This window comes from Moschus berezovskii, chromosome 13 (assembly GCF_049115385.1).
Source record: "Moschus berezovskii isolate FMDL1 chromosome 13, NW_MosBer_1.0, whole genome shotgun sequence".
Classification (NCBI taxonomy): Eukaryota; Metazoa; Chordata; class Mammalia; order Artiodactyla; family Moschidae; genus Moschus; species Moschus berezovskii.
The window spans coordinates 38,218,930-38,235,858 of NC_142472.1; the positions used below are offsets into that span (position 1 = coordinate 38,218,930).

Genomic DNA, 16,929 nt, shown 5'->3' on the forward strand with positions numbered 1-16,929 from the left:
TCAATAATTAACCTTTATTGAATGCTTATATGTTCTTTGCACGTTACATACATCATCTTTAAGTCTTACGGTAGAACCAGTGTATAGATATTATTGCCTGTCTTTTATAGATAAGAAAACCAAGACTTATACCTTTCTCTGTTTCTTAATAAGGTCACAGCTTACTAGTGACAAAGCCTTGAACAAAATCAAAACTTTTTAATATTTTTGCCATACTTGGGCTTTGACCATTTAAAAAGTATGCCTTAGTTATGTAGAGAATTTGTCAATATTGAATAGCCAGTTTCATATTTTTTCAAATCAGGTACATTGAAAGTTTAAATCATTTTATTTTTGTCAAGGTTTAAAATGTTACATAGGAGATCATCTGTATTTAAATTCATATATATGTGTGTGTGTATATGAATTGCATGAAGTAATTCCATGTGGCTAAGTATTGATGTTATGGTACCATATTATGCATTTCCATTTTCACCAGCATCTTGCAGTATTTTTCAACAACAGCTTCAAGCTATAGGTTAACATTTCTTAGGTGTAGGGAAATTTTGTCAAAGTGTGGTTGACTGAGTTTCAGAGATTGACATCTGTGTCCTTTTCCCACATATCTGGTCCCTGCCTGGAGCTCTTTTGAGCAGGGAATTGGTTAGACAGGCATACACAGCACAGACCTGCCTGTTCAGTCTTGCCTCGTCCTGGTAGTGGTTATTTTCTGAAAAACACAAGGGAAAACCACCAAATAAAAATATAGCCAGCGTTTATTAGTACTGTTATAATTGTATTTATTTTTCTTAGATTAATGAGTTCAATAAAATTCTGAGCACTAGCCAATAGCTAATAATCATTACAACATTACAGCTTTAAAATTATCCTAGCTTATATAGCAGATGTTCAGAAATGCCTTCTTCAGAGTTGGAAAATAAATTCTAGAAATGTGTGTTTGGTTACAGAGAATAGCTTCACAGTAAGATCGGACGTTTTCCACTTTTTGTGTCAGTTTCTCTTGAGTCTCATCCACTACTTTTCTATATTTTTATAGTTTTCTTCCTATTTTATGAAGTTTATCAGAGAGTAAAATATATTGTATGGTTTCCAAAATGGATTGGTATCATCATATGTGGTAGTAGGTATTTTCCAATCTACTCTCAAAGTGATGCTTGTCATGAAACATAACCTGCCTTTCATCTAACAAATGGGCACTAACTGGCAAACCCCTGCTTCCTGGAATCCTTGTACCCATTGGTTGGTATGATCTCCAATAATCAAAGTGCCATTAATCTCCAATTATTTTCATTATTTACCTTGCAAGTAGGACAACATATTAACAGGCCCTTTTATTTCCTTCCTTTGCCAATTGTGATCATTTTTTTGTGGTAATCACCACAATAAGCCCCTCACACTTAACAAGTAAACCTCTTTCAACTATAACTTAAACAACTTTTAACTCTGTAATTTTGCATGGTCTAAGTGGAAAGTTAAAACGTTTGCAGTTTACAAGCCACTGAATGGTTCATAACTGTCTTTCAGTGTTGTGCTCTGTATTTTTAATCATGGTAAACACAGAATAGAATTATGCTTCATCAGCAGGAATAAGCCAGCACACTCAGACTCTTCTTATTAACACTATTTCATACCTCATGCCAGAGCCCATATAAGGAATATTGGCCATATTATTACTGTTCAGCCAGTAGGTGGGTTATTTAGAGACGCTTATGTGTTTGTAAGGTACAGAATGCAGGCGCTACTTCCTATCTGGGCATGTTAGAATACACTCAAAGAAGAGGTTGATGCTGTTCCTTATTTAAGCATGTATTGTGATTGGAAGGACTGATGTTAAAGCTGAAACTCTAATACTTTGGCCACCTGATGCAAAGAGCTGACTCATTTGAAAAGACCCTGATGCTGGGAAAGATTGAGAGCAGGAGGAAAACGGGATGACAGAGGATGAGATGGTTGGATGGCATCACTGACTCAATGGACATGGGTTTGGGTGGACTCCAGGATTTGGTGATAGGGAGGCCTGGCGTGCTGCGGTTCAGTTCAGTTCAGTCTCTCAGTCGTGTCCAACTCTTTGCGACCCCATGAATCACAGCACGCCAGGCCTCCCTGTCCATCACCAACTCCCGGAGTTCACTCAAACTCATGTCCATGGAGTCAGTGATGCCATCCAGCCATCTCATTCTCTGTCGTCCCCTTCTCCTCCCGCCCCCCCAATCCCTCCCAGCATCATAGTCTTTTCCAGTGAGTCAGCTCATTGCATGAGGTGGCCAAAGTATTGGAGTTTAAGCTTTAGCATCAGTCCTTCCAATGAACACCCAGGATTGATCTCCTTGAGAATGGATTGGTTGGATCTCCTTGCAGTCCAAGGGACTCTCCAGAGTCTTCTCCAGCACCACAGTTCAAAAGCATCAATTCTTCGGCAGTCAGCTTTCTTCACAGTCCAACTCTCACATCCATACATGACCACTGGAAAAACCATAGCCTTGACTAGACGGACCTTTGTTGGCAAAGTAATGTCTCTGCTTGAGGTTGCAAAGAGTTGGACACGACTGAGCGACTAAACTGAACTGTGCTCATGCTCAGTTGTGTCTGACTCTTTGCGACCATGTGGACTGTAGCCCACCAGGCTCCTCTGTCCATGGGATTTTCCAGGTGAGAACACTGGAGTGACTTGCCATTTCCTACTCTAGGGGATCTTCCCAACCTAGGGATGAAATTCCTGTCTCCTGCATCACAGGCAGATTCTTTACTCACTGAGCCATTTAAGCATGTATATATAAATATAAATAGATGAGATATACATATATATATACATGTATATATTCATACTTTAAAATTTTACCACCTAGAAACTGTTTCACTTTGTAAACTAGATGAAACTACTTGACTTGTTATATAAACTTCTTGAATTTTATTCCCTATGGTGCAACATTTCAATGTGGGAAAAACGTCTTCACACTTATCATTAAGTGAATCTGATGATTTTAACACTTTATTTTCTTCCTTGTGTTTTTATTCCTTTACCAAAATTAAATAAAATTGAACTTCCAGGTTAATTAAAAAAAATATTTCTTACTTTTTTAACCTTTTATGTCACCCAGGAATTATTCAATGTATTCCTTTCTATTCACTTACTCATTTGATTAATGCACATTTCTGTTTCAGCCACATGTTCGACGCACTGACAATACCCACAAGAAACTCATAGTTGAATGGATAAGGGAGACAAGACAACAACAGTGAGATGAGTGCTGCAATACAGATACGTGTAGACCCGCAGAGATAGATTGTAAAGGAATGCAAACTTAGAGGTTGAAAGGGAGTGATTGTAACTTCAGGAGAAGGGTGTTTCTCAGAGGAAAGGCAATTAAAAAACAAAAGGTGCAATGTCCTAGAAATATGAAAGACCGTAGTAGAGCCTAGTAGACAGGGACATTATCCAAGTAGGTCGGAGAAGGCAATGGCAGCCCACTCCAGTACTCTTGCCTGGAAAATCCCATGGACGGAGGAGCCTGGTAGGCTGTAGTCCATGGGGTCACTAGGAGTCGGAAATGACCGAGTGACTTTCACTTTCACTTTTTACTTTCATGCATTGGAAAAGGAAATGGCAACCTACTCCAGTATTCTTGCCTGGAGAATCCCAGGGACAGAGGAGCCTGGTGGGCTGCCATCTGTGAGGTCCCACAGAATCGGACATGACTGAAGTGACTTAGCAGCAGCAGCAGCATCCAAGTAGATAGGTTGGTATGATTCACTTGTAGGGTGTTTATCAGAAATGAAATGGGGTTCTAGGGTTATCTATGGATCTGGTTATCCCAGGCCTTGTAGGCCAAACTGAGAAGTCTGTATTTACCGAACACTCTAGGGAGACAAGCGTGAGCTGAAACTGCAATACTTTGGCCACCTCATGCAACGAGTTGACTCACTGGAAAAGACTCTGATGCTGGGAAAGGTTGAGGGTGGGAGGAGACGGGGACAACAGAGAATGAGATGGCTGGATGGCATCACCGACTCTGTGGACATGAGTTTGAGTGAACTCTGGGAGTTGGTGATGGACAGGGAGGCCTGGCGTGCTGCGATTCATGGGGTCGCGGAGAGTCGGACACGACTGAGCAACTGAACTGAACTGAACATAGTGGTATTTAAGTCTATGGATGAAGGACTGAATAAAAGAAAGGAGAGAAGTTAGGAAGCTGTTTTAGGAAGCCAGTGTGAATGGATATCTGATGGACAGAACTCATTGCCTGATGGTTGTCAAGGAAGAAGGAAAAAACATATCTAGGATAATTCCCAGATTCTTGTTTTGGCCATGTTGAGAAAGTTCTTTAGTGGAAGAATATATGAACTGAGAGATCTTACTGAGAATTTTACCCCCCAAACAAGGCAATGTTAAAAAAAAATTTTTTTTTTTTTTGACACAAAACATGAAGGAAAAGTTAAGGGCATAAATTGAAGTGTTCCAACATCTATCTAAAAGGACTTTTATAAAATAGGTGTAAATAGAATATATTCAGAGAAGCAATATTCAGAGAGTGTCTTGAGAATTTTGGAGAATTAAGGGATAGCATGAATCTTGGGCTATAGACAAGTCAGTAAAAATAAGTCCACCTCTAGACACAGAGCAGTGAAATTGTCAAGCATGAGTCATAAAGAAAATCTCAAAAACTTTTCTACAAGGGAGTTAAGGAATGACAGAGTCTGTCAACAGCAACAAATACCAGAAAGAAATGCTGTAGTCTCTTCAAAGGACAGTGAGGGATCCTAGAATTCTGTTCCCAACAAAAGTCACTTCAACTGACAGTAAAATTAAAAAAAAAACACACGTATATTGACTAAGTTTACCACCCACACAAATTTGCTGAAAGAGCTAAAGGATATTTCTTTGAAAGAAAAGAACCTGAAATAGAAGCTGAGCTTAGAAATGGTTTTAAAAAATATAAATATCTGCATGAAGAGATAAGCTGTAACTCTTGACAGTAAAACATGAAGCAGAATACGGGGCTATGATGAAAAAGAACTGGGCTTCCCCGGTGACTCAGTGGTAAAGAATCAACCTGTAATGCAGGAGATGCAGAAGATTTGGGCTGAATTCTTGGGTTGTGAAGATTCCCTGGAGAGGAAAATGGCAACAGACTCCAGGCTTCTTGCCTGGGAAATCCCATGGACATAGGAGCCTAGATGGATGCAGTCCGTACGGTCACAAAGAGTCAGATACTGCTGAAGGGACTGAGCATACACAGCACATGAAGACTTACAACACCTTCTAGAATTAACACCAAAAGAAAAAAAGATATCCTGTAATGAAAAAGAACCTGGGGCAGGTGGGAATGACCCCTGGGGTAGTTGTAGCACCCTGCGTCCTTCTTGTGTTTGGGAGAGGAGATACCTAGAGTGACTAGAAGAATTAAGAATGTAAATAAATATCAAGTGTAATGTTGAGTGAAAATAAACTGTAGAATTTTATATGTACAGTTTTTGAAGAGCAAAACTGCATTGGTGGTCGCTCATTGATATATATCAAGGAAAAGCGTTAAAACTTATATACACTAGGACAGTATGGAAGAGGGAAACAAAATAGGGGGAAAATGCAGAGTCAACTCCCTCTGTGATATTTTACGTTCTTTAATGATCTGAAAGAAGTACTGTGAATGTTAATTTTTTCATCGTTTGGGAGAATCAAATAACTGATCAGCCTGCATGTGTGTGGAATTTCTTATATAAAAATAGCATCACGGAAAAGCTGTAAATAATGTAACTCAATTTTGAAGCAAGAGTATGAGAGAGCAACTATTTGGTCGTAAGTGTGATGTCTCTTAATATTTTACGTTTATGTCCGCAGTGGTTGGATGTGAGAGGCCGTGGGAGGGAATGATTTTCAGGATTTGGAGTGGCTGAAGGAGAAAAATGAATAATGGTACTGAAGAGTCACTTTGATCCTTGACATCTTATTTAATTGATAATGTGAATGGGGTGGACTTGGAGGAAGAGCTCTATTTTTAGCATATGAACTTGCATGGATTATAATGAGCCATCTGGGCCTCTCTGATCTCTGCTTGGCCTCAGGGCCAGCTGATGCTTAGTGCTGAGGAGGTGACGTGGCAGCTTTGGTTAAGGAAGTCAGGGTATAATGTTCAGAATGCATACTGTTAGAGCAGCGGTCCCCCCAGTCTTTTTGTCTCCAGGGACCAGTTTCATGGAAGACAGTTTTTCCATGGATTGGGAACAGAGAAGGAATGTTTTCAGGATAATTCAGGGCATTACATTTATTGTACTACCACTAATCTGGCAGGAGACAGAGCTCAGGCATAATGCAAGTGATGGGGAGCTGCTGTAAATACAGGTGCAGCTTTGCTCTCTTGCCCACCACTCACCTCCTGCTGTATGGCCTGGTATCACTTCATGGCCAGGAGGTTGGGGACCCCTGTGTTAGAGCATTATTAGTTTTAGAAGTCATCTAAACATCAGTGTCACAAGTTTCTACCAATTAAAAATCTGTTTTTCCGTATTATTATATTCAAAGAAAATAATATCAAACATTTGTGTGTGTTTCACGCCTAAACAGTCCATGAAGATGCATGCACGCATGAGTTCGACAGCAACTCTGATTATAAACATGCTGTGATACTCTCGTGTGCCAAGTGTTTTTGTGTTTGTGTTTGTTTGTTTTTTTTATCGTTGTTGTTTTTACTTTTGGGCCATGCCACACAGCGTGTGGGATCTTAGTTCTCTGACCAGGGATTGAAATTGTGCCCCTTGCAGTGGAAACACACAGCCTTAACCACTGGACTGCCAGGGAAGTCCCATGTGCCAACTTCTTTAATCTTTTTACTTTGAAACTAGCAAAAAATAACCCCTTTCTTTGTAAATGTACGTCATTTCTGTGCCAACTAATTATGCAGAGCTTCATTGGTATAAAAACAGAACTATTAAGTTCAAAGTAGATTTTCTTCCATTTCTGAAGTGTTTATTATATCTGAACACTTTATATTAAGTTGAGGATCATGATTCAGTGGTACTTAAAATCATTATAGCAAGATTTGTTATATCTGTTTCTTGCAAGATTCAGTTCTACCCAGTTGGCAAACCAGAAAACACAAAGCAGAAAGACCAACTAAGTGAAATAAGAAAAGTGAATTAAAATGCCATGGATTAATGTCTAAAGTCATCTTCTTTGTGCCTTCCAGATGAAAATGAGTTTGATGATCTCATTATTCACCATATGTGCCCACCACCAATTCACTTTATTATTAAGTGTTTTAAATCATCTCTTCCTAAAGTAGATTCAGTTTTGAATAAATCAATTGGAGCTGGTTAGCTTGGGTTTTGAGCAGTTATAATGAATTGACAAAATGGAAATGTAGAGGGAAACAGTGGTCTATGAAATCTCAGAACACTCCTGGAGTTCAGAAGTCTTGGCCAACTCTGGAGAGTTCTATAACGTTAGTGGAGGCACAGTGTAAAATCCCACTTATTAATAGAAAATTTTATGAATCCTTTTAATCACAAAAGCCTTGTGTGCTTTGAGGCATATGTCCTGTGAACACAAGACAATTGTAAATCTTTGTTCTTGTTCTTTTTATAAATAAGGAAAGTAGTTTTAGTTATGATTCTTTAGAAAGGTGAAACCCTAGTTAATATTGTGATAATCTCAACAAACATTAATTTTAAATGGTATCTTAAATGGGTGAATTCCTCCTCTGCAGTTTCCAAGCAGAAACTCATATTGTAGAAGTGACATGTATGTTGTTGTATTTAAAATATTTTACTGTTGTTGTATTTTAAAATATTATAAAAGAAAATCCTATTAAATGTACTTTAGCTTAAAAAAGTAATCAAAAAATTAAGAACATTTTCCTTCCATGTTATTCTTTGGCTTTATAAAACCCAAAAATATATATAATTAACTAATATTTTATAGAGTAATAGAAATTTAATGATTGTGACTTTTGCCCCGTGAATGTTAATATTAGAATATAACCCAGAATGTAGTTTTTAAAATAAAACGTGAAATAGACACTTTTATCATTGAATCATTGCAAGCTGGGAACCACTGTGATCATTTCAAGCAGAGATCTGCATTTATTACCATCATCTTCATCAGTAAAGATTACTTTTTACTGTGTACAAGGGAATATAATCAATATGATTTCTCAAGGAGTAGACAGAATAAAAAGGGATGTAAAATAAGTATCAGTTCAGTTCAGTCACTCAGTCGTGTCCAACTCTCTGCAATCCTATGCACTGCAGCCCGCCAGGCTTCCCTGTCCATCACCAACTCCCAGAGCTTGCTCAAACTCATGTCCATCGAGTCAATACCATCCAACCATCTCATCCTCTGTTGTCCCCTTCTCCTCCTGCCTTCAATCTTTCCCAGCGTCAGGGTCTTTTCCAGTGAGTCAGTTATTTGCATCAAGTAGCCGAAGTATTGGAGTTTCAGCATCAGTCCTTCCTAGGAATATTCAGGACTGATTTCCTTTAGGATTGACTGGTTTGATCTCCATGCAGTCCAAGGGATTCTCAAGTCTTCTCCAACACCACAGTTCAAAGCATCAGTTCTTTGGTGCTCAACTTTCTTTATAGTCCAACTCTGACATCCATACATGACTACTGGAAAATAAGTATAGGCTTAAGTATAATTCAAAATGGAAAGTGCAAGAATGCCATAAAAATACATAAGTGCAAAAATATGAGCATTTTTTAAAGGAAAATTTACATTTTGTTAGAAAATGAACTGAAGGTTCGTAAAGGAAAGTATTATTCTTTAGGAAGGGTGTAGAATTTTTTTGACTAAATTGTGCATAGATGAGAATAACCGTATGTATTAATAAATAGATTAAGGGACTTCGGGAATAGGACACATAAGAGTGCCAAATAAAAAATGAAATTGTAGGATGATTAGTGGGGGCTGCTGAACCTTTTTTGTTGAGGTGGTGGGAGATATTCAGTGCTTTCAAATAAGGACTGATTGAGAAATCTGTATTTCTCTAGACATCCTTCATTCACTTAATTACCAGAGAAGTACCATAGAAGACAAGTGTAATATGTAGCGGTACTTTGAGGAAGCATATTGAGTTTATTATGAAAAGAAAGGAAGGGACCTCCCAAGAACTGTGGGATGAATGCAATAGCAATTAGTATCTGGTTGAATGAAGGGCATGCCCATGAAATGATGAGCGCTCTCAACCGGGGTGATAGGAGAATGGTTGGGTCTCCACTGAGGCTTGAAAGAAGAATAGGACTGGACTTTCAAATTACTTTCGGACATTCAGGTGGAGTAGAATGCTGGAAATATGAATAAAATGGGATTGAGGGCAGAGGTTGGAGCTGGGAACATGAATTTAGTGTCCATCTCCACTGAGACAGTAACTGAAATTGCAGAAATGGTGGAATATTGAAAAATAAAGAGAGAAATAAGAAGGTGAGTAATGAGATTCGAAGGGGTACCTAAAATTTAGGTATATGCAGAGAGAAGAGTTGAAGAAAGTAAGACAGAGAGAGACTCAAAAGAATTAAACAGTCTACAGCAAGAGTCAGCAAATGCTTTCTCCAAAAGGCCAGATGGTATTTTATAGCAAGCCATATGGTTTCCGTGACAACTACTCAAGTCTGTCATTGTAGCCCTAAAACAGCCAGAGATAAAATCATGAGCATGGTGGAATAAAACTTTATCTATAAAATCAGGTGGCAAGACTCACAAGCCTTAGTGTGCCTATCCCTGAAGTCAAGGGAGGGAGAGAGATTTCACACATTATTCACCAGGGGCATATTAATATATTTTTAAAGAGTGATACAGTTAACAATCACTGTGCAGAGTTGTTGAAGCTTCTGGTAGGGCATAACACTAGAGCTTAAAATTGGTCAGGGGTTCATTATACAACTTATGATTGTCATTATCATTCACATTCTGCTCCGTTATGTTGTTGTTCCAACGTTGTATATATTATAAATGTCAAGTTTTCAAAAATGATGCATCACAAAATTTTGAATGAAGAAGAATTTTTTGGTGACTTTTATGTAGATTACTTTCTGTTATTGTCCAAGCGACATATGTGCTAGTGTCTCAGAAGATGATAGTTCTTCATAATATAGTTCTGATTCAGACAGTGTGAATATTAGACCAGCAAAGAGGCAAAAAACCTTAGTGATTGATTCTGATACAGAAAGTGAAATGGAACTCATGGTGCAGTGCTGGAGAATGCTTCTTTCGCTTCTACGGAAGAATGGACTGAAGATAACATGTCCAGAAAATTAAAAGACTTTACAGGTGTATCAGGTGTAACCGTTGAACGTAATAACCCTCAAAGTGTTTGTGAAATAAGAGAATTAATTTTTGGCTGGCCAAAAGAAAAATCACCAGCCACAGGTACTAGTTTCCCCCTAAATCCCTCAGTCAATGTTAATTAAGAGGCTGGGAGTGAAAATGAAACGATATAACCAATAGTCTTCAAAGCTGAAGAGAGTTCCCATGGTGCTATCACTTAGAAGAGGACCTTACACTAGGGAATTATAGTAACAATATGAAGTTATTATTTAAAATAATGGGGGAAGAAGCCATTACACTGTCAAATGTGCAGATAGGGATTTGGGGGAAATGAATAAATTGCATGTATATCAACACAATACCCACATCACAGGATTTACATAATTGATTGGAGTTTTAGATCTTCACTGGGGTTATAGAGACAATGACACTTGCTATTACGTAGAGAAGTAGTCTCATTAGCAGTAACAAAATTTTAAAAAGTAAGGGAACAGAGCTTGGTGGAAGCATTAGTAAGTAGAGTGAGACCCAGAAGAGCCAGATCTGATCCTGGAGTTCACTGTCCTCTGAGTCAAGCTTTATTTACTTATGAATTTTTCTCCCATCATCTGTCTGGATATGCTAGAAAAATCAAGCCTATATTTGAGCAAATGACATTCTGAAGCCAAATGACGTCAGCATATCAGCTGTACAAATGTACTATGAAGAGTGTGCTCCGTAGCCCCACATGTAATAAAGTCCTAAGTTTTAATTGACTACATGCAGCCACATCCAAAGGTCCATATAGTAAAAGCTGTGGTATTTCCAGTAGTCATGTATGGATGTGAGAGTTGGACCATAAAGAAGGCTGAGAGCCAGAGAATTGATACTTTACAACTGTGGTGCTGGAGAAGACTCTTGAGAGTCCCTTGGACTGCAGGGACATCAAACCAGTCAATCCTAAAGGAAATCAACCCTGAATATTCATTGGAAGGACTGATGCTGAAGCTCCAATACTTTGGCCACCTGATGTGAAGACCTGACTCATTGGGAAAGACCGATGCTGGGAAAGATTGAAGGCAGGAGGAGAAGGGGGTGACAGAGGATGAGATGGTTGGATGGTATCATTGACTCGATGGACGTGAGTTTGAGCAAACTCCAGGAGATGGTGAAGGACAGGGAAACCTGGCGTGCTGTGACAAATCAACCCCCAATTTAGTCGACTGGCATGGGAAAGTGAAAGTCGCAGTTGTGTCCAACTCTTTGCAACCCCGTGGACTATATAGTCCATGAAATTCTCCAGGCCAAGACTGGATAGCACTCTTTAATTTACTCACAGTTCTGTAAGGTGAACATTTGAAATGGGTTTAGCTGGGCAGTTTTCATGCTAGTCACTCCTGTGAATGCGGTCATCTAGTGGCTAGAATGTGCCCGCTCAATCTAGAATGACTTCAGGTCATCTAACCAAGTCCGCAGTTGCTGGGGGAAGCAGTCACACAAGGGCATGAACTCAAGGAGACAAGATTCACTGGAGTAATCTTCATGGTGACAGTGATTATAGGTGGGTGTATGAAGGACTAAATAGGTTGAAAGAGTAAATAGGTTCAAGTTCAGGTGTTGGATTTCTGCAGTTACCTTCCCAGGATTTCATGACATGGAGTGAATTTCACACTGTGTTCCCAGTACCTCTCAGGGATGACACTTCGTCCAGCAATGAGTTAGACCACCTCCTGCTGTCTGATCCCTTTTTCATTTAAGAGGAACAAAATCTGAAATGTAGCTTCTTTTCAGATGCTTATAGCATTCTTTTCAATGCTTTCACTTGGTGCTATCTTACTCAGAGAGAGAGGTATGTTTTTGGTTCCAGTGCCCTGGTAATTTTTCCATTTTTTCTCCGTGGGCACCTCAAAGAATTAGTGTTCCCTAAATGAGCTGAGAAACTCAAAGACTATTGGAGGTTAGGGAGGGTAGATACCCCTACCCCACATTTAATAAAAATAGAGTGGAATTATGCAACTATGTAGATTAGCTAATCATCTGACCTAATCAGCAATGCAGATTTTAAGAAGCTTTTCTAATTACTTCCTCAACTTGGCTGAAGGTATGGATAAGAAGAGTTTCCCAGCATGATGGCAGCAGATGTATTTCATAATATTTATTGAAAATATTGGAAAGAGATCCTCAATTATAATGTTCCTGAAAAGTACATCAGAAAAGGCATTATATTTAACATATTTTAAGCTTTCATTAAGATATAAACACAGCATAATTTAGATGATCAACTCTCACACCAGTTATTTGGAATCTGTCACGGAGTGAGACTAACTTTCTCAGCCAAATTGGTTGCTGCTTAAGTGCCTGTCTCTTCCTTGAGTGATATGACTTCCCAAGTGATCTCTGTCTTAATGAAAAATGGGACCACCAAAAATAACCTCTTTTCTTTGGCTATTTGTTCATTTGTTATCTTGGCAAAGGAGTCCTTAGTGCATGGTGTTTCGAGAACTTTACATGTTAAATTGTTGTGTTCACAGGTATATGGAAGACCACACAATGAATCTGATACTAAATTTCTTGACTAATTTTAGCAGTTATGAACGAGTGTTAAAGGAATCATTTTGTAATGGGTTTGCACAGCAGGAGACTTATCTGTGAATTTCTGGTTGATCTGTCTGTATCATCCCTAGGGCTACTTGAGTGCTGCCTGTGCGTCTTTACCTTCCTTTCTGTGAGCTGCTCAGTATCATTCCAGGGGCTCCCCAGGTGGCACAGTGGTAAAGAATCCACCTGCCAATGTGGGAGACTTAAGAGACAGAGGTTCAATCCCTGGGTCAGAAACATTCCCATGGAGGAAGGCATGGCAACTCACTCTAGTATTCTTGCCTAGGAAAAACCCCATGGACAGAGGAGCCTGGTAGGCTACAGTTCATAGGTTCTCAAAGAATTGGACACGACTGAAGGGACTTAGCATGCTTGCGCATTCATTTAATATAAAGCAGCCTGAGCCAGTTTCTATTGCCTGGAGCCAAAATAAATCTTAAATGATCTAATGCCTTCAGTGCCTTTGGAATGACCAAATGCCTGAGTAGCTGTATGTTATTAGGTGGTTGTGAAATTGGTTACTTTCCTCTACAAAGAGTTTCTCCAATCCCCTCTGCTAGGGACTCTTCTCTAGAGATCAAATGGAAAAGAAACAGTCTTTGTCTCACCATGTGGTATGAAGACAGCATTCAAGAACTTAATGTGCATCATTGCGTAATTCCTGGTGTTCAAGAAAGTGAGGGCTGTATTGGTGGAAGTGACCAGTGATGAGTCACGTGACAGTGAATTGTTTTATTTGAGGATAGACCCAGAAAAGATGGATACTCCAATGTATGATTTGATTTCTTTGCTAGAGACTTTGAAACTAGGACATAGTTATGCATTTGAAAGTTATTAGATGTGATACCTTTCTGTCCAAACTCTTAAATATCTAGATCAAAGTTTCTCAGCCTGGTGCTGTTGATATTTTAGACTGGCTCTTTGTCTTGGGGCCATGACTGTCCTGAATACTGTATTAGATCTAACAGTATCCTTTGCATCTGCCTACTGGGTACCAGTAGCATCTCCCTTCCTTCAAGTTGGATGAATCACTGTGTCTCTAGATATTGTCAGATGTCACTTGTGGGGCCAGATAAGTCCTCAGCAAAGGACCACTACTTTAGTTTTATTATTTTTCTCTTTAATTTAGCCAACATTTACTAAACTCTTCCATTGTTCACAGTACATTTTGGCATGTTTATACTTGCAGAATGTATGTCAAGTATACTCACACCTTATATTTCAACAGATACTAGCACCTTCCTAACCAAGTTTAGTTAGAAATCTGTCAAAACTCTCTATAGTTTTTCTAGTCATATAATCAGTATTAGGTAAAATCATAAGAAATTACCTTTTGTGGATTAAGAAAATGGGAAAAATCAGCATTTCCCTGCGACTCTGTGATGTATGATGCACAATAACAAAAAAAAAGGAAAAAAATGAAATTGTAAATGTACCCAAATGTCATTGTAATCATGATTTTAAGTTCATTTTGCTCTTCCTTGCAACTAGTAGCGGTTTTAGAAGTCTTATGTGGGCATGTTTGAAGAGCAGGAATCTGGTTGGAGCTGGCTGAGTTGAAATCATGTATTTTAGCAATGCAATTGTGTAGCTAACACAGTGCTTTCAATTTAGAAGGTGTGCTTCTTTGGTGCTTCAAGTGAGGGCTGATGGAATTCCTAGTTGGTGGTTGCTAAAGCTGTTCGTAAAGAGAAGGATGTGGAAGTGAAACCAGTTTTGAAAAATATACATTAATATATTAAATGTTGATGGTAACCCTCTCATTTGAAAGGATCTGGTGGTTTCTATCAACAAGAGTCAGAACATTGGGCTATTTCTTGCCTCAGCAAGCATGCAGTGAAGAAGAATCTTACCTAGAAAATGCTTTTTTGGAAAATGAGATCAGGATAATGATGAAGGGCACTGTCTAACACATGTAAATACAGTTAAAATGACAGGCTGCTAGTTCTGTTATTTTCCTGCTCTCAGATCTCCACTTAGAGCAACAATGAACTATGAGACAAGGATTCACTGTGATATGAAAAATACCTACACCTTGATATTAATCTTGTAAACCTTGTTCTTCTCTAAGCTGCTGATGAGAGCTATAAGCAAACGAATCCTCTCCCTTCTGCTCTCCACCTTCCAGGCAGTGTTAGTATGCAACAAAATGGCCAGAACTCTGGCAGCAGAAGCAAGAAGAAGCCAGAAGGTAGAACAATAACTCACGAGCTACCTAATCATCTTCTGACCACTCAGAAGTTGGCGATGTCATGGATTTTATACATTCTATTCTGTAACCATCCCCTGAAACTACCGAGAGCTGATAACAGTTTTATAAATCAGATGAACAAGGGAAAAGAGTCAGTGAGTGCTCAGTCCATAAAATACGTCATTTTCACTAATTCCTGGGATTTCTAGAGGATGCCATGTGTGTGACATACACAGAAGAGACATTCCGTGCTTGATGTTGGTCCAGGACAAGGTTAACTTTCTGCACACTAATTTTAATTCATTATATATGCCTTTTTTTCCCAGCACAAATGGACCCCCGAGGCCTATCTCCCAGACAAAGTAAAAGTGACAGTGATGATGATGACCTGCCAAATGTGACCTTAGATAGCGTTAATGAAACTGGATCTACGGCCCTTTCCATAGCCAGAGCAGTACAAGAGTAAGTATCACATTCTCAGGATGAAATGAGAATTGCCAAGGTGTTCAATGGATAATGGAAACAGCAGCATCTCCTTCCCCAGACCTGTCATTCTAGTTCTGACCGGGTACATGTGTCAGCATCTTTCCATTCACCCTGTGTTCTTTGGGAGGAGATCAGGGGAATCATGGAGTGTTTTACGTAGTTAAATATTTGTGTTTCAATAGAAATGAGACTTCTTTTTTAATACTTCCCACACCTTCCCAAATCTGAAAAGAAATATACAATATTTTACATTCTTTTTGAATGTCACTATCTAATTATCATCTCTATCATTTTCATATAGAACAGTAAAGAGAAATAAAACCTGGCAAGCATTATTATCTTGTGTTGATAGGATAAAATATAGGATAGAGTTTTTGAAGTTTAAAATTTTGAAGATAATGTGTTACCTCTTTGAAAAACTCAAATCATATGTAATTTTTGAAGGGCTCTTTCTTGCTCCTTTAACTACAACACGGGGTTAGATTTTAGCCCTCATTTATTGAATATAGCTGCTTTTTCATCATAGTCAATTCGGTGTCTAGAATTGCACCCGTGACTAGTCCATGTGTATTTTGTCTGTAGCATAATTTTTAATAACATAGTCTTAAAGAAGAGGAGGATCTAAATTAAGCCACTATTACTGCTGACACAAAAGTTCATTAACACTTGAAATAATCTTGGTTACCTCCCATGTATTAATTTTTTTTCCCAAGTATTGACTAAATAGCTACTCTATTTCATGAATTAGGTCTTGAAATTTAAAAAAAAAATAGTGGAACATTTTAGAACTTAGAGCCTGTATGTGGGTATATGTGTGTGTGTATAAAATGAATAATATGCCTCCATGTTATATAGGCACTAGGTATTATATATTTACATTATATAGGTATGTGTATACACACAAATATATAAGATATATTTGAGGAAACTATATTGCGAATCTAATGAAATTTGCAGTTAGATTTGGATTCAAATTTACATTCAAGCTCTTAGTAGCCATGTGACATCTGGCAAGTTAGCCACTCTGAGATGTTTCTTCATCTGTAATAAGAAAGACTGCTTATCTTGCAGGACAGTTGTGAGGCTGTGATATGGTTACATGGCATGAAAATTGAACTGAAAAGTTTTGACAGATGAGAGCCTCAAGGAAGGGTAAAATTAGTAGTATTACTAATGATAGATAGTTGTTACAATAATAGTAATGGTGTATAGTATATAGTGACAACTAGGAAATATAAAGATTGCAAATGTCATTATGCTAATATCACTATTGAAGACACTGAGGATCAGAGAAGTTCAGTGACTTGTCCAAGGTCATATTCTAAGTGGTGATAAGACAAGGTTTAGAACTTCTGACTCACAGAACAGGTCTTTTTCTGTGAGTGCCCTGTAATGTCTGTTAACAGTCATATTCTTC

General features: G+C 38.5%; 1 protein-coding gene across 3 annotated transcripts in view; it reads left to right on the forward strand.

Annotated features, from left to right (window-relative positions):
• KLF12 (KLF transcription factor 12) overlaps positions 1-16,929 on the forward strand; it is a 555,324-nt gene that overhangs the window by 390,291 nt on the left and 148,104 nt on the right. For all 3 annotated transcript variants that reach the window (XM_055426457.2, XM_055426460.2, XM_055426459.2), the window contains one exon: positions 15,353-15,488. In XM_055426457.2, the coding sequence (XP_055282432.1) occupies positions 15,353-15,488 (136 nt within the window). The remainder of the gene's footprint in view (positions 1-15,352; positions 15,489-16,929) is intronic.